Consider the following 19887-nt stretch of genomic DNA (forward strand, 5'->3'; position numbering starts at 1 on the left):
AGGTTTACTCAGAAATAGCTAAATTCACACACATTCCTGAATAATGGTTGGTATTCAGGTCTAATTCTCAGCTCCATTTTTGAGCCTGGAGGTGGGACTGAAAAGTGGGGACAAATGTGGCATTTAAGTCAACTTTATACTCTCCATATCCAGAGGCCTGGTTCCTTTAATATTTGCTAGAATAGCCTCAGAACTGCCTTGCTTTAACTTACACTCTGCTACCTGTGGGTGCTCCACACACAGAAGAAAGTCCTTAATATAACTGAAAATTATGCATATAGAAACAGAAAATGAGGGTTGGAAGGAACCTCAGGAGGTTATGTAGTCAACCGCCTGCTCAAAGCAGGACCATCCCCAACTAGACTATCCCAGTCAAGGCTTTGTCTAGCCAGGTCTTAAAAACTTCCAAAAATGGAGATTCCACCACCTCTCTGGGTAACCTGTTCTAGTGTTTTACTATCCTCCGAGCGAGAGAGTTCTTCCTGGGTGTGTCTACATGTGCATTTATGCTAGCTTAAATTTACTGCACAGTAAGTTACTGCACAGTAAGCAGGAATAGGCCAGTGTTTACACATGTAGGCGTTAAAGCGCATTAACACTGTGTGTGGACTAAAGTTAGTCCCAAGTCAGACATCCACATGTGCATTACTGTGCAGTAACTAATCAGGTGTAAACTTGATACCTGCATGGTACAGGTATGAAATTTATGCTCATCAGCATAAGCTGCCATATTTACTATGCAGTATGGGCATACGTGTGTAGATGTGTGCCCGTACTGCGCAGTATTTTCGGTTACTGTGCAGTAAATGTGCATGTGTAGACACGCCCCCTCATATCTAACCTAAACTTCCCTTGTTACAATTTGAGACCATTGCTCCTTGTTCTGTCATCTGCTGTCACTGAGAACAGTCTTGCCCCACCCACTCTGGAACCACCTTTCAGGTAGTTGAAGGCTGTTATTAAATCTTCTCTCGGTCTTCTCTTCTCCAGACTAAATAAGCCCAGTTCCCTCAGACTCTCCTCAGAAGTCATGTGCCACTAACCATTTTTATTGCCCTCTGCTGGACTCTCTCCAATTTGTCTACATCCTTTCTGTAGTGGGGGGGGCCCAAAACTGGACACAGTACTCCAGATGTGGCCTCAGCAATGCTGAATAGATGGAAATAATCACTTCCCTCGACCTGCTGGCAACACTTATACTAATGCAGCCCAGCATATTGTTAGCCTTCTTCGCAAGAAGGGCACACTATTGGCTAATTTTCAGCTTACTGTCCACTGTAACTCCCAGGTTCTTTTCTGCAGAGCTGTTGCTTATCCAGTCGGTCCCCAGCCTGTACCAGTGCATGGACTGTTCTGTCCTAAGTGCAGGACTTTGCACTTGTCCTTATTGTACCTTGTGAGATTTCTTTTGGCCCAGTCCTCCAATTTGTCTAGGTCCCTCAGAATCCTAGCCCTACCCTTCAGCATATCTACTACTCCCCACAGCTTGGTGCATCTGCAAACTTGCTGAGGGTGCACTGCATCACATCTTCTAGATCACTGATGAAGATATTGAACAAAACTGGCCCCAGGACTGATCCCTGGGGTATCCCACTTGATACCAGCTGCCAAAAAGACACTAAGCCATTGAATACTACCCTTTGAGCCTGATGATCCAGGCTGTTTTCTATCTACTTTACAGTCCACTCATCTAACCTATACTTCCATAGGTTGCTTCCAAGAATGTTGTGGGAGACCATCAAAAGCTTTGCTAAAGTCAAGGTATATCACATCTTCTGGTCTCCCCACATCCACAGAGCCAGTCATTTCATCACAGAAGGCAATCAGGTTGGTCAGAGATGACTTGCCTTTGGTGAATCCATGCTGACTGCTCCTAATCACATTTTTCTCCTCCAAGTACCTAGAAATGGATTCCTTGAGGACCTGCTCCATGATTTTTCTAGGAACTGAGGTGAGGCTGACTAGTCTGTAGTTCCCTGGATCCTCCTTCTTCCCTTTCTTAAGGATGGGCACTATATTTGCCTTTTTCCATGGACAGGGGACTCCTCTAGTGTTGATTTAACCTTAATTGAGCTGTATAGCCTTACTCTAGCTGGGAGTAACACAAAAAATTGACTCATTGTTAGAGTGGAATGAAACTTGGTCCTATCAGCTTTGCCATTTTTCTCTATACCTCCTCCCTTAGGCAGAGTGAGCTTATCTGGTATTTTAGAGTAAGGTTCTTCATCCCATGTGCTTCCTTACCCAGAGAACCACCAGTAAGTGATTCTGGAAACAAACGAGGCACTGGCTTCTGGACATGGATTCTGAGAGAGGAGAAACAGACATTTTTCACAGATAGAAATGTTTAGGTACTACATATATACAGTCCTCTGCTCTTTGCCTCTTTAAAAGCCAACTTGCACTTGAATATGTTAAGGCAGTAAGACCAGGACTAAGGTAAGCAATAGTACTTTACTATTGTATACTCTACTCACGTGCATATCAGATAACTGCACAATTTATTAAATTGCCTAACATAATACTATCCCCAATCTGTTGCCTATATTGCCAGTTATGTGCACATGCTGCTAAAGTGCCTAACATCTTTCAGCCCCACACTCTGTAACTACCCTTGCTCCACTCCAGAAACAGTGAAGGGGAAGCACCTGTCAAAGGACTGCTATTAGAAACCTTGACAATGCTGGAAGGTAGTCAATTTGAGGGCTGCTAATACCACAGCACCATGTATGGTTACATTATGTTCACATAAGCACATAAGCCAGGTAAATGCAGAGCCTTTTTTTGTTCTGAAGCTATGCATTTAAACAGAGTACACTCATCAAACCTGAGCAGATCTTAAGATAGTACAGTATACTGTTTTCCATATTATGACTTGCAAGCTTTTATTTCCTTCAGAAGTGTGCTTTGACTTGTTCATCAAAGAAAAAGTAGAGCTCCCACGATTATACTGAAGAGGGGTTCAATGATGGAGCTGGGTGAAAGACATAGTTAGCCAAATTAGCCTGAAGTCAAGGAAAAGATAGGGTAGGTGCGCACTTGACAGACAAGCTAAATCAGAGTTGCACAGAATAAGCTTTCATAAGCAGTGAGTCTACTTAATCACAGGTTGGGAGAGCCAGAGAAACTGTCATTACCACCTTGCATCAATATTTATGAAAATAAAGGTAAGGGGTGTGGGTGGAGCTAGGTCACCAGGTTTTGAGGATGTACGTGTAAAGCATCGCTACCCCACATACATCACTGGCAGACGCACATTGCTGTAGCAATGGTTCAGTGCTCAGCCTGGTCATTTGTTGGAATCATCTTGTGTAGGATAAAGTGGAAAAATGTCAAATACACACTCAGATCCCCAAACCAACTTTTCTAGGATTGCCCTACTGTATTTAGACCTTGAGGGCTACATTTTCCCTATTGGTGGCTCCACCTACATCTCTCTTTATCTCCTGCTTTTACTGAGCAGGGCAGTGTAAATACTAGAATGTTCCTCAGTGCCCATGCCTGAGGGCTGATACTGGTTTTAGACAAAGGACTGATGCATTTTTAAAAAGCTGATTGTACTTACGGAATCACTGACAATTTTGGAGAAGAAGGGAGGCTGATCTGTAAAGAAGGAGATCACCAATTCTACTAGCACCAAGGTAGAATAGATGTAAGAAGTGATATGATGGAAGGGGTCCTCCAGGAAGCCCTGAAACCAGAAGATTGTTCAGGAGAAGTAAAACACTTCATGTAAAATCATGTAAAGAGAGATGGGTTCATATGGTGCCTGAGCCCCAAGCTCTGTGTGCCGGTGTGAGTGTGTCACATTTTCTGCACTCATCTCCAATAACGCTTTATATAAATACCTCAATTATTAGTATAATTATAATTATTAGTATTGGCAAGAAAAACTCTTGCAACTGGAAATGGACAAAACACTAAGGAACACAAAGGGGAGGTTGAGCATAATGGTAATTCGTGGTAAAGGTTTCAGCCTGGAGTTTTCAAAACAGCTCAAGAAAGTTAGATCCCAAATCCTAATGAAATTCCCGTGGGCTCCTTTGAAAATTGAAGCCTTAGACTTTGACTAGACAGATTTCTGTAAATGTTCATAGCTGTATAATTTAAACTAAAGGAAGGGTCAAGTATAAAAACCTTTAGACTTTATACTTTTGACCATGTCCACTCAAAATGTACCTCTTTAATGATACCAGCATGGTTAAATCAACATAATTTGCCCAGTATGGACACAGATCAGTATAAATATGTATCTACTGGTATTGTTATACTAGTCAAATCAGTATAAGACCCCACTTGTGGGCTGCTTGTCAGTTTTGGGACTGTGCAATAGACAGAGTATGAAAGAATAGCTCAACATTTCATGTAACAAAGTGACTGAATGATTAACGTAGGGATGATAAAAATAATGGGTCTAGAATCTGTGAAAGGTGCACAATCAGTCAATTCAACACCTCCATAGGCTGTGTCTACATTAGTGACTATAGTAGTATTACTATGCTGGTAATTACTAACATTCCTACTTGCACATTTATATTGGTACAAAATTGGTGAATAGGCGAGGCCTTGGTAAGAGCACTGCAATTCAAGTAGCCATTTTGCTTATATATGTGTGGTGAACGTAATGGTCAGAAAAGCTGGAGACTGAAGTCCTCTGTTAGCCTACAAGTCAGTTGAAACATTTATTTTCAGCTGCCAGACTAATGGCACCCCCACCCCTACTACTTCAGAGTGACCATCTTGAGTAGATTTTCATCTACTACCTTCTTTGGGTCTGGACTGAGACAGAAAATGAGGGGACTGCATGGAGCTATATTGTTATCAAGAAGCTTCATCCCTGTGCGTATTAAATCAACAAAGTTGCACTTACCAATTTCACGGCATGTTGAATTTTCAAATTAACAGTCACAATACTAGACAGGAATGACAGCAGCCAATAAATCAACAAGATGCCTGATGACTGGACACCCTTCTGTCTTTCAAGCTGGGTAAGAAACACTGCAAGCATCTGAAGGCAAGAGAGAAAAATGCATGCATCTAGAAACTCTACTGGAAACGCAACCTACAGCAAAACTCATCAGTTTGTTGTCAGCTTGTATCAGAACAGTTTAGTAGACTGTTGGCTGAAATACTATTTTTGTAATGGTAAAACTGAATGTTACCATATATAGTTTTATGAAATGGAAAACCAAATCCTTTCTTCCCAGTGGTCTAGGGTCACTGTCCATTCACAGCTACAGGCTAAGGGCTGCCTTAGTCTCTACCATATCCGCTTCCATATCATGTTCAATCAGTAAAGCTATATAGTTACAGTCCTAGTGGCCACACTATGTCCCAGTCCTGATGTTGCAACTTCATCTGGTACTGTAGGTGAAGCCTCCTAGAGCAGTGTTTCTCAACCTGTGGGTTGTGACCCAAAAGTGGGTTGCAAGAATATATGAAAGGGGTGTGAACAAACTTAAAAAAATGGGTCAACAACTTTAAAAATGTATTCTTCTTTAAAGGAGAAAAACATGAGTCTGGGAGAAGTGGGAGGGGGATGATCAGCCACATGCAAGTGACAGCCAGGCAGCATGAAGAACAGCTCCCTGCAGGTAAGTCTATGGGGGGTGGGGAGGACATAGATGATGAGTCAGGGGCTGGGGTGGGGGGGGCATGTGCGACACTGCCTGCCACCCCACCTCCTCTCTGGGGTACAGCTGTGGCCTGAGGGGAGTAACAGCTGGGCCATGGTGGCAGGGTAAAGCTGTGGCCCAGTGTGCAACTGGCTGGCAGCGGGAGGTGAGGTCAGTGCAGTCCACCCCCATCCATTACTCCTCATGCTGTTGGTGGTGTGGCTGGTGTGGGTGTTCCAGTGGTACCAGCATCAATGAGTCTTGCCACCCACTCCATCCTCCCATGCTGAGTCTTGTCCACTGGACCATGGAGGCAACTCCTGTGCATGCTGATCCAGCCCGGTTGCATCCCTGTGCCCACTGTGTGCGCACAAATCTGGGGCAGCACATGCCCCCCATGTCCCTCCCACTCCACATACCCACGGTGGGGACAGTTGGTCAGGAGTGAGGGGCACCAGCAGGGGTTGGGGGCTGTAGGTTGGGAGTGAGGGGAACTGGCAGGTCCAGGGGGCTGTTTTCTATTTAAACTATTTACTGGGTCAGGACTGGCCACCAGTATTTACAAATAGGTCCTACTACAAAAAAGGTTGAGAACCACTGTCCTAGAGCACAGCATTTTGCTTGTATCACCCCTTCCCTATAAAACCACACCAGCCTTGCTGTCTAGTGGGTCTTTTGCACCTACAGATATTAAAAGGAGAACTGGACTGAGGTGAGATTTAACCAAAATAATTAAATGTAAGCAAAAAGTAGAAATTACCATTGTGATCCCCAGCACTGCTGGACTAATGAAGAAGGCTGGAGGCCGCAGTGTTCCTTGGTTTATTTCCCATAAGGTGAAGAATAGATCAGAAAAACACAGTAACATCAATATGAATCCAAGCACCTAGGCAGGGGAAGCAAACATATTAGAGTGAAAAAGAACGGAGTGATCTGGGATATTTAATAACAGCATGAGCAGAGAGAGGTAGTTGGCTGTTTTAGTCTGATGTCAAGCAGAAGGCTGGGTGGAGATCCACCTTACGGATACATCTCTGATTTAGTTAATCTGTAAAGTGCATCTCTATCCTGCCTTCTAATAACCGCATGTACTGTAAGATATCTGAGGATTATAGACAGATGTAGGATTCAGGGTATAATTGGAAACAGTCTAGGATTGAGGGTTAGGTCTGATGGAGAGTATCAAAAGGACTGTTATGCCTTTCAGGCCTGGACCTGAAATCCTTACTTGCTCCCGGACTCTGATATGAGTTTTGCTGATAAATTAGTGAGTAAAAGCTACACGTGTTTCTCTAGGTCTGGCACTTACGTGGAAGATCCGCCAGAAGAAAAAGAGATGTAACGTGCATAGTCATAAGCTAGTAAACAGCAGGCAAGAGAAGAATGTGGAGAGTCACAGGAGATGATCAAGAAAGTTTTAATTATTTGGAAGAATCAAACTCTTTATTACAGTTGCAATAAAATTAGCATCACTCCTCCACTCCTGTCATTACCATTTTAGCTTTGAAGAGGTGCGACATCCTGATGTATCCTTTCTTGTGGTGCTTCAGATATAGGTAATAGAATGGAAAAACGATCCAAAGATAGGCACAGGGGATCCAGGCAAGGACCGTATCTTGAAAGCACTGGGGAAAGTGCAGGAGATCTATAAACCATGTCTGGTTCCAGTCCTACCACAACACAAAGAAGGAATGGATTAGCACAGCAAATGCATACAGGCTTGGCTCTGGTCTACAGACAAATGTAGAGGCAATGGGCCATATCATCAGTTATTGTAAGTTGGCTCCATTGAGAGCTATACGTATTTATTCCATGTGAGTAGCTGACCATAAGCATGTAAAATGTAAAGGGGATTCTGGTAATGGAGGTGGAATATGGCATGGCTGAGGAGGTGGGAGAGAGAAAAATTAGAAATGAAAGAGGTGAGAAAAGAGACTATAAAGGAAAAGTGAGGCAAGATATTTAAAAAGTAGAAGGACAGATTTTGGTAAAGGTAAAGAGGAAGCAACAAGATGTATTAAGAAACTAGATGAAGGAGGGAAAAGAGAGACTAGGATCAAAGATTATTTAAAGATTGTGGGTAAGGGAGACAGGAAAGGTAGTGGAAGGAAATATCAGAAGGGCCCGTTATATTCAGAATATGGGCAACACTGTTGTTATCTTTTCCCCAACCACCTTTATCATCTCCTGGACTACATTTTAGAAAAACCCACAATCAGACCATTGGATGTAATGCATTAGCTTATGAGATGACAATATAATTGTTTTTTCTACATCTGTGAAAGAAAGCTCAAATACATATGCAGATTAAATAACAGAATTTTTTTCCTTCCTGGGCAATCTACGGGGGAAACCCACCGCTAAGCATGTGGGGGGGGATGTGTCTGAGAACAGTGTCTGATGCATGTATTATCTAAGTAACTGCAGTGCTGTTTGCATACTTTACTGGGCAAGTCTTTGGTGCTTTCTTGTGTGGACTCAGATGCTTGTGCTGATCTGAGGCCAGGAGGTGGGAAAGAGGACATTACGTGGAATAAGATGACCAAAATTTAGATTCTGGCTTTAGCCCCCCAACCCAAAGATGGATTTAGGATCCCAATTACAGTAGCTTTTCCTGAAAGCAGAGCTGATAGGACTGTCTGAATATTTTTGGTTACTGCTTTTTGGGAGGGAGTAGAGAGTAGAGGAGCAAGGTGTGGCTGGCTCCAGGCTGGTGCTCCAGTGACTGAAGGGTTGAATTTTGCTGCTTCACATACAGAGGCAGGCATGAGTGGGATCAGGCATCTTGTTGTTTATGGTCAGTGGATTTGCTTTCTCTGTCAATTCCCAAGTCCTTAGCAGTCTCAGGCTTCAGTCCTGCACTGTGATGTGCCTAACTGGAGTGCTGCACCAGCAATGAGCCTGCTGTTTAAATGGGATTCTGTGCTAGCATGGATCAGAAAGCAAGACCAGGACTTTGATTATGACCGGCAGCCTCCTGCACTTAGTGGCCTTGGACTTGGACAGGACCTGTGCTAATGTCACAGGGATCACTGTGTACACAGGTACAGAATCATGATGAGGCACATTAATAAATTGGTTTTAGCTACATGAAAGTAGAGGTTATCTCTCTGTTAGCAGCTTGTAGGAGTGGTATTAGTGTTCAAATAAATTAGGTGGCTATTGGGTCCTGATATGTGCCTTGTTAATCAGCATGCTGATCGAGGACAAAGCTGAAACAGAAGCAATTGTTGGCTGGCAAGAGGAAGTGGGTGATAGCTCACTAATTACTATGATTTTATCTTTTTTGAACAAGGAAACCATAATGTGTGTCCCTATAGCTTGCATTTACCTATTCATCCCAGTGCTTATAAGGGAATTTCTATGAGGAATACACACCAGTTTATGGAAGATAATATGAGAAAGCTAAAAGAACACTTTTATCCTTTCAGGATGGGATTTGGATAAAGTGCTGATCCCGTTTAATCCCACTAGCAAAAAGCATTTGGCCCATCATGTATTCTGAGTGCGAATTCTGTCCCACTGAAGTGGACTGCACTTGCTCTTTGACCCCAGTAGCCATGATTTCAAACATAACAGTTTGATCCTGCTTTTCATTACCATGAGGGCATTTTTTCTCTCTGAAGAACCACTCCTTGCACTGGCATGTGGTGCCGTTTGGCAGCATCCCCTTCCCTGCTACCCGGTACTGCTATGCCAGGGACTGGCCTGACATTTGCAGTGCCCCGGTGCACTGTTGTGCCTGGGTGGACTGCAATTTTACGGAGAGTTTGGACCATGATTTATGCAGGATGGTTGGGCTAGGGCTGAACCTGCCTCTGGTGGGGGGTGAGCTAGGTGACCTCTGGAGTCCCTTCCAGCCCTGCTTCTCTATGATAGCTACGTCTGAGCCTCTGTGCTGGAATACTCTTTGTGTGCACCACACATATATTTAGCCCAGAGAGCCGCGAAACCCTTCGGGATGTTACAGCCGCCAGCCCGGCGGTTTGAGAGGTTCTGCCTGCACTCCAGCCCCTCCAAGTCCCGGAGTCCAGCGCGGGGCCCTGGCCCTGGCTGTGCCGAGACAAGGCCGCTTGGGAAAGGGGCTGAATGTGTCCACGAGAGACCAAAGGTCTTCTACGGGCCGGCGGCCTGGCGTGCCCTTCCCGCGGGGGCGCTCTGGGATCCGAGGGGAGGGGAGGCCGACCCCCCCCAGCAGCGGGACGTGAAGCTGCCGCCAGCTGCAGGGGGCAGAGGGGACACCCCCTTGGCCCCGGGGCAAGGCGGCGCTCACTCACCCGGAGCCCGGCGGAGCCGCACAGCCAGCCGCCCCCCGCCATGGCGCCGCCCGGGCAATGTGCAGCGCCTGCCCCGGGGCGGCCCCAGCCGTGCCCGCCCCGCCCCCGGCGGCTCCGCGCCCCGCCGCGTGCGTCGGCGGGAGCCCGGGGGTGGGCACCGCGGTCAGCCGGCTGGGGAGGCAGCGGACCCACCAGGGAGCGGAAAGCCGAGCGGCAGATGGGCCAGTAAGCAAGAAACAGAGCAGGAGATCGGGCAGGGAGAGGAAAGCGGAGCAGAAAGCAGGGCAGAAGAGAGAGCAGGAACAGAAAGAGCAGCAGATGGGGCAGAAAGCGGAGCAGGAGATCAGGCAAGGAGAGGACGTGGAGCAGAAGGCAGAGTAGCAGATCGGGCAAGCAGCAGAAAGCGGAGCGAGTGGGGGCAGAAGGCATGAATGGGAGCAGAAAGCAGAACAGCAGATCAGGGACATGGAGCAGAAGAGCAGCGCAGCAGGTAGGACAGAGAACAGAAATTGGGCGGGAAGCAGAAAGCAGAGCAGCAGATCGGGCAGGGAAGGGGATCTGCGTGGCAGTGGAGAGGGTGCGGGGCTAATTTACGGCCTGGCTGCCCCCACACATGAGGCTCAGTCTTAGGGGTCAGAGCCTGAGTGCTGAGCCCCAGCGAGGGGTCCCCTCGGCTCCCAGTCCCTGCAAGTCGGTGTGTCTTGGTCACATCTTCAGTGCTCCAGGCCTTGCCTCAGCTGGGACATTTCTTTAGGCCAAATCCAAAACCTTCTGCCTCCCTCCCTGTGAAGTGTCTTCTTCGCCGTGCCCCTCTAGGAGGGCAAATGCTGGCTCTGCTACGGAGTAACAGGAAATGGCCTGGCTGGCAAAGGACTTTTGCAGGCTGGTCCTGCTGGTGGGAGGTTGCAGGGTTAGGGAGAGCCCAGGATCAAGCAGAGTTTCAAATGCCTGTGTCTGCCCCTGCTAAGCTGAAGGGCCCCTGCCCAGTGGTGACAGGTGGGTGATGCGGGCTGGCAGGCGGCCCAAGTCAGGGAGGGTCTGGGGGAGAGGCAGCACTGCAGCTGCCAAAGCACCGTGGGGAACGGGAGACCCAGCCAAAAGACACCCCTGAGCTGGTGCTAATCTTCAGAAAGCCTCTTTTTGAGGCAGGGGCAGATCATTGGAGGGGGTTTGCCCTGGTGCACTTGCACCCCCATTTGATTCCTAGGCCCCCCCCAAAATTTAACACCCACTGCCTGGCAGTAGCAGCTGCCTTTTTGGTTGGACAGCACTGAGGAAGTCCATCGGCTTCAAGGCTCATCATCTGCCTGATTCCTTCTGAACCCTTCATGCCAGGGGTGGGTGTTAAGGATCCTCTTTTCTTTTCCTTTCATGGTCTTAATGTCTCCCACCCCCTTGCAGCCAGCCCCTGTCCTGCCCTCCTGTTGCCTGTCCCTGCTGCCGGTCAGGTAGCTCCTGTGTCACGGCCCTGCCGGTTGCTTTTCACTCCATCCAAGGAAGCGCTATTTGTTTTTGCTTCCAGCTTCAAGACAGCAACCCACCCAGCCCCTGGCAGCTGAGCAAAGCGTCTAGTTTCTTGTTAAATTGGAGAAAAACGTGAGCTGCATTGCCCGGGAGGAGGCGCCTCCCCTCTGCACCACTCTCCCAGATCCTAGGTTGGTGCGGGGCCTGCGGGCAGCGCTGCCACGTCTTAAATACGGAATGATTGTATCGGAAGCTCAAAACCATCGTATTTGCTGAAAAAACTATTGTACACAGAAAAAATACGCAAACAAGCATGGGAATAAGTATGGAAATAACTCTTATTTACTTTATGTGGCTCTCTGTAAGTAGCCAGTGAGGGAGAGTGGGTCACAAAAGATGACTAGAAAATGTAGATATATGATTTATGTGTATATGAAGACATATATTTTTAACAACAACAACAAAATCTTTGAGGCCAGCAGCCATAAGAAAATGTTTACCAAAAAAAACCTTTATTTTTTTAGGCCAGCAACCATAAGAAAGTGCTCTCCCAAATCAGTTCAGACTCCCTGAGAGCGGCGTGCGCCGCATCAACTCCCTGCCGCAAACAATACGGTGCATTTTGAATCGGGACGCCTGGCCAAGGCGATGTCTTCGATTACAGCAACTACATTTTTGCAAAACCTACATGCTTAGTTGTGGGTTTCCCTGTAGACTGCCCAGGAAGGGAAGAAAAAGTTCTTGTTATTTAATCTGCATACTTATTTGAATTTTCTATCCCAGATGTAGGAAAAACCCCCAATTGTATTGTCATCTCATATGCTAATTTGGGCAATTAAAGCCTTTCTTTCTTTTTTTGTTGTTGGAAAAATCTAGTTGCTCTAATCGAAGACATCTTCTCTGTTAGGAGTCCTGGTTGCAGTTGCCTCTGCAGCCTGGTACGTTTCGGAGCCCACCCGGTGCAGGGCGGACAGCCTCCCGCAAACACTGAAACGCCGGGCACGTGCGGGCGGGGCGGGGCGGGGCGGGGCCAGCCCGGGCGCGGGCGGTGCTGGGTGGTGGCTGACGCAGCGCGGGCCGGGCATGGCGGTGGCGGCGGCGGCGCGGGGCCGGGGTCGGGGCCGAGGTGGAGGCCGGGGCTGGGCGGCGGCGCTGTGGTGCGCGCTGTTATGGGCGCTGGCGCGCGGCTCCGAGGACATCGTCGTGGGCTGCGGCGGCTTCGTCAAGTCGGACGTGGAGATCAACTACTCGCTCATCGAGGTGCGCCCGCCCGCCGGGGGAGGGGGGAGCCTGGGCTTGGATGGGCCCTGCTGAGTGTCAGGGAGAACAGGGCTCCCAGCCTGAGTCCAGCCAAAAGCTCCCAGGTGACGGGCAAGAGGCCTGATGGATGGAGGTCATTGGGTAATTTGCCGATTTAAAGTGAATGCATCAAACAAGCACTGAGACATTTCAAGCCAACGCTGGTGTAATTCCGGTTGAAGAGTTAGTTAGCCTTCCCGATCAGGGATAGGGAGCGAGTGGTCGGTTGCAGCCCCCCTACCCTTGATCTGCCCCTGACCCAACTAGAGGGTTTGTGTGCGGGGCAGGGGGTCTTCCAGCCACTGCGTGTCCTTGGGATGCTGGGTTCCTGTGCTGTCTTGCAAACATTGTCCTCACAAGCCCTGGCTCGGTTCCCCTGCTCTCCACTCATCCCTGCACGGTGGATGTCCAGATCTGCTGAGAGCGTGGCCTGTTTCAAACTTGGTCACCCGGGAGCAGTTAACGAGACGGCTTCTTCTCTTGTTTTCTCTCTCGTAGATTAAGTTATATACGAAGCACGGGACTCTGAAATACCAAACGGACTGTGCCCCCAACAATGGCTACTTCATGATTCCCCTGTACGACAAGGTAAGGAATTGCGCGCTGTGGGATTGTCCGCAGGACGCTACCGTGATCAGTTGCTTACCATTTGGTCCAGTTTGCCAAGTGAAATCTGATTTGAACACAGCGTATCAAAGAGGACAGGGTAATTGCACACATGCGTACAGACTGGGGAGCAGTTCTGGCTAGGCTGCAGTACTGCAGAGAAGGACCTGGGGCTTACAGCAGACCATAAGGTGAATATGAGCCCATGGTATGCTCTTGTTACAGAAAAAGCCAAATCATCCTGGGTCGTATTAAGAGGAGTGTCATTTGCAAACCAAGGGAAGTGATTCTTCCACGCAGTTCAGCACTGGTGAGGCCTCCCTTGGAGTACTGTGTTCAGCTCTTGACCCCAAACTGCCCGTGGCTTTTCTGCAGTGTGGGGTCAAAAGCTGAACACTGCTCCAAGGGAGGCCTCCCCAGTGCTGAATTGTGTGGAAGAATCACTCCCCTTAGTTTGCAACTGTGCGCAGGACAACAGAAATGATTAGGGGCCTGGGCAGCAAGATTTAGGAGGAAAAGCTGAAAGAATTAGGGTTATTTAGTTTGGAAAAGAGAAGACCAAGGTGGAGGGATTTGCAAAGTCTTCACGTACATGAAGGGTGATTATAGAGAGAATGGAGATGGGTTTTTTGCTATGGCTGTAAGAGACAAGACTAGGAGCAATGGCCTCAAGCTGCAGCAGAGGAGATTTAAGTTGGAGATTAGGAGGAACTTTCTGACTATGAGGGTGGTTGAGCATTGGGACAGGCGACCTAGAGAAGCTGTGAAATCTCCGTGCCTGGACATTTTCAAGAGCAGGTTGGACAGACACTTGGCTGGGATGGTTAGGGATGATCCTGCCTTGATCAAGGGACTGGATTAGATGACTTTGTAAGGTCCCTTCCAGCCCTACTTTCCTATGATCCTATGAGCAGCGTTCCCTCTAAGCTGTGTGGCACGTGCAGGCGTGCCTGGTAGCACATTGTGTGTGGCTGCGCATGCTACACAGCTTAGAGGGAACTCTGCCTATGATCAGTGCATCGTGATTTGCTTCAGATCTAAACGGAGTTTAATTTTTCTTAGTCCTGGTGTTTTATTCCTTGCAACCACGTATTATAATTTGATGTTACTTGACTTTTGTCGTATGAGTATTTATTTGTATCAGTAATCACGAGACTGAACTTTGTTTTGGTTGGTAGCACAGAAATACAGCTCAAGAAAGTCCCTCTCCCAAAAAACTTAAAGGCTAAGTATGTGTAAATTGTAGTCATCTACTTAGGACATATAAAAGCATACTTGTTGTATAATAGTATATGTTGCATCATAGCACAATGGAGAGGAATGTAAATAAAGGGACTACTTAAAAGAACAAATTCCAGACAATATTTTTAAAAGTTGTCTTAACTATTCAGAGTGATGATGGAGCATAAAGCCAATGTCTCAATGTTATGATGCTGATTTGTACTGGGAAACCTGATTCGTAAATTGAAATTAAATGGATATTAGCTTGAAATGTTCTTGTTTTGTGTGCTTTAAATTGGTTAACTACTGAATTACCAGAATGTCTCCATCTGGCCTCTTGCTCTGAGCCGTATCTGTAACCTGGAAGCTTTTTGCTTACCAGTGCTTAATTCTTAGGTTTATGATGAGCTCTGTGTGGGTGGGATCTTAGCCCACGTGGGACCCCACAGATTTCCACGGGGCTGTCTTACAGCTCTTAAGGGTATGATCACTGATGAAGTAATCTCTATCAAGAGAAGCAGTGGACTTACTAAATTGAAGTACTCAGGCACTCAGAGAATTTGGAGGAAACCTGCCCTGGCTTTTTAGTGTGTTCTTATGTAGCCAAGCCACTGTATCTTTGTGCCCATTTTTTCCCTTTAAATTAGCAGATTCCATTTAAACCCAGGGATGTCTTTATTATCTTTTCCTAGGGGGATTTCATTCTTAAGATTGAACCTCCCCTAGGGTGGAGTTTTGGTAAGTACTCATTGTTCTTTGGTAAAACTGGTGCAGTACATGTGCTGCTCTTCCATTGCCTGCTTTGAAGAGGCTGTGATTTGTGGCTGGGGTGGAGAGGAGAAGAGAGTGTCAGCTGAGTTTGGTATATTGACCAATATTGGTATGTTTTTTAATGTTGAAAACATGCTTTTTCCATGGCAAAGCCATAATGGCAGCCCAGCGTGACCCAGACAGATTTGTGAGCTGTAGGTTGAAGAATGACCATAGAAGATGGCATTGATGTTCATTAGGTAAATTAATACATCCCATCTACCCCAAGATGGGAAAATGTGCCAAGCTATTTTACTTGTAGTTAGTTGAAGGAATAGAAGGTGTTTGGTTGGGGAAGGAAAAAGCCCAACAGGCTTGATTTTAATGTCTGAGAGGTGAACGTTTCCAAGACACAAATAGCTGACAAAATGAGGTGCATCATCCAGCCCTTCTCTAATCAGTACAATATTTTCTTACATTTTATGACTTTATTATTCAGTCATCTGTTTCTAAGAACCCTGTGTGAACTTAAATGGATGCAACATTTCAGTATGTATAATGAATGAATAAAACTTAACATACCTAATATGAGATTCAGTTACCCATCCTTAAGAAGTTCTCCTTACCTGTTTCACCGTGGGAGAATAACCTCTTCTTTTGTGGGCTTGTCTTTTTTTTTTTTTTTTAACCTGGCAAGTGTTGGAAAGCAGAATAGGCATCAGTTACTTACTTAGTAACTGCTTCAGTTATAGCTGAAGTATATTGTTACCAATATAATTATATCATTTAAATATACAGTGTATAAATGTAATTTTTTTTTCCAGAACCAACTAGTGTGGACATCCATGTGGATGGTATTAATGACATTTGCACAAAAGGAGGTGATATTAACTTTGTGTTTACTGGGTTTTCTGTGAATGGAAAGGTTAGGCTTTTTATACTTTTTCTAGATATTCATTATTAACACGAGAGATGTTTCCAAGGGGCATTATATTGCTCCTCTGCAAGTTACCTTTTTATTCATTTTGCCAGGTTCTCAGCAAAGGTCAAACATTAGGTCCTGCTGGTGTCCAGGTTGTACTGAGAAATGCTGGCAGTGATGTAAACATACAAGCTACCGTGACCCAAGCTGGAGGAAAGTGAGCATCTATTTGTTTTTAGTTTATTCAACATTAGTAGGTTAGAAAGGGAAATATAACGAGCCATTAGGGATTATTGTGAATGATGACTTCATTTTGGGTTACACTTAAATATTTCATGGTTGGGAAAAACATTAAGAATGTTCCTGAAAAAAAATAATTTTGTTTCCTGTTTCACAGGTTTGCTTTCTTTAAAGTGCTGCCTGGAGAATATGAAATCTTTGCCTCTCATCCCACCTGGGTATTGAAAGAGGTTAGTGCTCATAAAACAGAAGCAACTGGGAGGTGATTTTATTCCCCCTGTGTAATATTCATTCCCGTGTAATAGGAAGTGAGTATCACAGGACGTGAGTTAATGAATCAAGTTTAGATCAAGTGGAAGTTCCAAAAATCTTTGAAAGATACGGTAACAAGTTGCATGCCTGGAGTGTGTGCGTCCTTTTGCTAATCTCATGCATTCTGCCTTTTAATTGAGATAACACAGGTACTTCCTAGGGACTGCTGCCTATTCTTAAAGCCACTCGTATACCTGCTGTTTTTCAGAGGCATCCTCTGTTTCCTTCTCTTTTGAATAATCTATGCACTCTCTCTTGCTGATGTTCATAAAGGAGTTATAATGTAGTTCGTTATACAGGTGATTGCGTGGTTGTCTTGTGCCTTGATGATTATGAATGGGGGCCTATTGTTCTGTTCTGAAACATGCCTACTTTTGTATTTCAGGCAAACACAATGGTGCGAGTGACCAATTCCAACGCCTATGCTGCTGCCCCTCTGATTGTGGCTGGCTACAATGTTTCGGGTTCTGTACGAAGTGATGGTGAACCCATGAAAGGAGTCATGTTCCTCCTCTTCTCCTCCTCAGTCACCAAAGAGGTAGCGATGGATCAGAGAGACTTCCTTAGTATCAAGGGTGTAAATGTAAAGGGTTTAACTGGGAGAACGAAGCAAAATCTTGCACTCAGTTCAGTGCTTATAAGGCAATGACTTGTGACCTCCTTAAGCAGTTGATTTCAAAGTGTCGGAGGCTTTTTTTGACAGCAAGGAGTAGAACACTGTTGATTTGATGAATATCAGGAACTCAACAGAGTGTAGAGGGAGAGGGACACATGGACTTCTGTTATCTGCTTAGCAGACCCAACAGCTTCTATTGCCTCTAGTGGTCTGTAGCTGAAAGAGTTAATGGGAGCTATTGATGCTTTCTAGTCTAAGAGTATCTTCCATCTCAGCTCTGTTCATCATCTCTGAAGAGGCTGACAACATTGACATGACTTATTTCTCAAGCAGAAAGAATGGTTGGGAAGGAGAAGGGAGTTTGAGTAGCATAGACTGTCTTGGCCTTGAGGGAAATGGGGTGCTCAGAGGTTCAGGGAGAAGAGCAGATTGGGACACTGAGGGCCCTCGCCATAGAGAAAATTGGGGTGCATAGAGCACATGATGGATGGGAAAGTGGCCTGTGAACCCAAAGATCTCCTGAAGCATCAGACACTGGTTTTTGTTGGATTCAGGATATCATGGCTGGCAGACCAAGTCTTGCTAGATAAATCTTAACTTTTGCTCTAGCATAGATCTAGGACCACTAACCTTAACCTCAGAACCCTGGTGCAGGGTATGGCAGGCCACACAAAGCCCAGAAAGAAGGAAACTCCTAGACAGGGATCTATAGGGATACACAAAGCCTTTGCCCTGAGGGAAATGGAGGCATTTGCAATACTTGGCATGATGAGGGGCTGGGGGTTGGAAAGAGTTCTTAGAATAGTAAAAAGTGGCACCATGAGGAGCTTGTGGTAGAGAGGGGGTGCAGTGAGCTGGTCCTACTGAAGCTGTTGAAGTATGAGCATCAACTTACTTGTTTCATGTCAAGAGCCTGATTGTACAAACCCTTGTCTCTGCTTGACGTTCTAGAGAGCCCAGCAGAGTTCCTTTTGTGAGGAAAGGTCTTTCTGGGTATAAACGTTTTCAAAATTGAGACCTGGATTTACAATATGCATATAACTGAGCAGGGGCACTTGATTGTCAGTCGCAAGAAATGAGATGTTTTGTCAGATCTTAGTTTCAATAGAGCTTCAAAGGGTGAAGATTAAACCCCTGTATTGTCTCAAAGGTCACGTTTTTCCAATTACCTTCCCTCTGTGCATGGAGCCTAGGTGTCAGCCCAGGGGATGACAATTCTTTATCAAGGTCCAAAAGACACGGGGGTTAGGGAGGAACTTTTGGCTAATGCCATATAGCTGGGCATGCAGATGAGAGCTTTTATCTCTAACCCTGACTTCGGTTTGGGTTAAGTCTCAGCAGTTAAGTCTTACTCTGTTGTAGCATGACTCTAGGAACACTAACCTTAAGTTCTTATTTTAAGTGCTTTTTTGATCTTTAAAAATTGCCAATATCCAATGGCTGCCACACACTATTGGTTTATGAACATATGACCATTTGGGAGTCTCTGCTCTGGCTTAAAGTAACCCAGTATGGAGTGTAACAGATAATTACTGTGGAGGTGGCTAGCGCAACATTTGGATATCAGGGAAGCAATCAAGTTCAGTTTTCAGAATCTTGCTCCTTTAAACTTGCTTCCATGTAATTATTTTTCCTGGGATTTACAGATATAACATGAGCCTCAATTCCAAAGTTTCTTTTAACTCGCGGGGATTAGAAGGGAAAAAAATTTCATTTTAGAGGAGAATGCTTAACATGAGAGAGAAGTAACACTGCTTCTCTCTGAATAGGATATTATGGGCTGCAACATTTCTCCAGTCGATGGGTTCCAAGTGAGAGATGAGTCTCTCTCCTACCTGTGCAATGTTATATCAAAGGAGGATGGATCTTTCACATTCCTCTCTTTACCAAGTGGAAAATACACTGTGGTAGGTAATTGCAAGGTTCATTGCTTGCTTGCACGTGGATTGCCTTCGAGTGTTTTGTTGTTCACATTCACAGTTTTATTGCTAAAGCAGTAATAGTGATAGGTGTCTGCCCTGGATGGAAAAGAACTACGCTCAGTAAAATGTATGACGCTGAGGTAAGTGGGTGAGGTAGAACTGTGTGGGGAGGTTTCTGAGTCGCTGTTTATTAGCAGATAAGTGCCTAGCCAAATAGCTCAGCCAATCCTAGAACCCCACCTGAAATTTGTTTTAGACTGGAAAGCTGCAGGTAGCTGTTCATGGGTTGTGCCTTCAAGATCTTTCCTTGCTGTATCCCTCTTTTTTGTTCATTTACAGCATTAAGTAAACATTTACATTCAGCCTGGGAGGGAAAGACTTATTTTTTTAACCCATCTAATTAGATCTCCTGCTAGGGCTTGGAATACATTAGAGCGGGGCTGTCCTACTTCCAGACACCTGGGAGCCACATAGGCCATGTACCCAAGGGCCACAGCCATGAGGGTGACCTGCCTCCCCAGCTGACTCCTTAAGTGAGCTGCCCAGTGCCAACTCACAATGGGGCAGCCCAGTGTCCCCTTTTTCCTTCCCCCACTGCTGTGTGCAGTCTCTCAGCTGCAGGTGCACCAGTGGGCAGTCCCCC

The 19887-nt window shown here is 46.0% G+C and overlaps 2 protein-coding genes across 3 annotated transcripts in view; one reads left to right on the forward strand and one right to left on the reverse strand.

The window, feature by feature from the left end:
* Positions 1-9957, reverse strand: part of LOC102576595 (ATP-binding cassette sub-family C member 6) — a 43122-nt gene extending 33165 nt beyond the window's left edge. Inside the window, exons 1-6 of one of the 2 annotated variants that reach the window (XM_014610768.3) lie at positions 9893-9957; positions 7109-7285; positions 6376-6501; positions 4871-5008; positions 3566-3691; positions 2245-2306 (exon numbers count right to left, since the gene is read on the reverse strand). In XM_014610768.3, the coding sequence (XP_014466254.2) occupies positions 2245-2306; positions 3566-3691; positions 4871-5008; positions 6376-6501; positions 7109-7285; positions 9893-9934 (671 nt within the window). In that variant the 5' untranslated portion in view covers positions 9935-9957. Of the gene's footprint in view, positions 1-2244; positions 2307-3565; positions 3692-4870; positions 5009-6375; positions 6502-7108; positions 7286-9892 lie in introns of those variants that run through there. The other variant, XM_014610769.3, reaches the window with a different exon arrangement.
* A 2482-nt stretch (positions 9958-12439) lies between these two features.
* Positions 12440-19887, forward strand: part of LOC102576360 (BOS complex subunit NOMO1) — a 38434-nt gene continuing 30986 nt past the window's right edge. Inside the window, exons 1-8 of the mRNA XM_014610794.3 lie at positions 12440-12616; positions 13154-13243; positions 15175-15220; positions 16057-16157; positions 16265-16371; positions 16552-16624; positions 17092-17244; positions 19092-19229. Of these exons, the coding sequence (XP_014466280.3) occupies positions 12440-12616; positions 13154-13243; positions 15175-15220; positions 16057-16157; positions 16265-16371; positions 16552-16624; positions 17092-17244; positions 19092-19229 (885 nt within the window). The remainder of the gene's footprint in view (positions 12617-13153; positions 13244-15174; positions 15221-16056; positions 16158-16264; positions 16372-16551; positions 16625-17091; positions 17245-19091; positions 19230-19887) is intronic.

The sequence above is a fragment of the Alligator mississippiensis genome, chromosome 13, assembly GCF_030867095.1.
Source record: "Alligator mississippiensis isolate rAllMis1 chromosome 13, rAllMis1, whole genome shotgun sequence".
NCBI lineage: Eukaryota > Metazoa > Chordata > Crocodylia > Alligatoridae > Alligator > Alligator mississippiensis.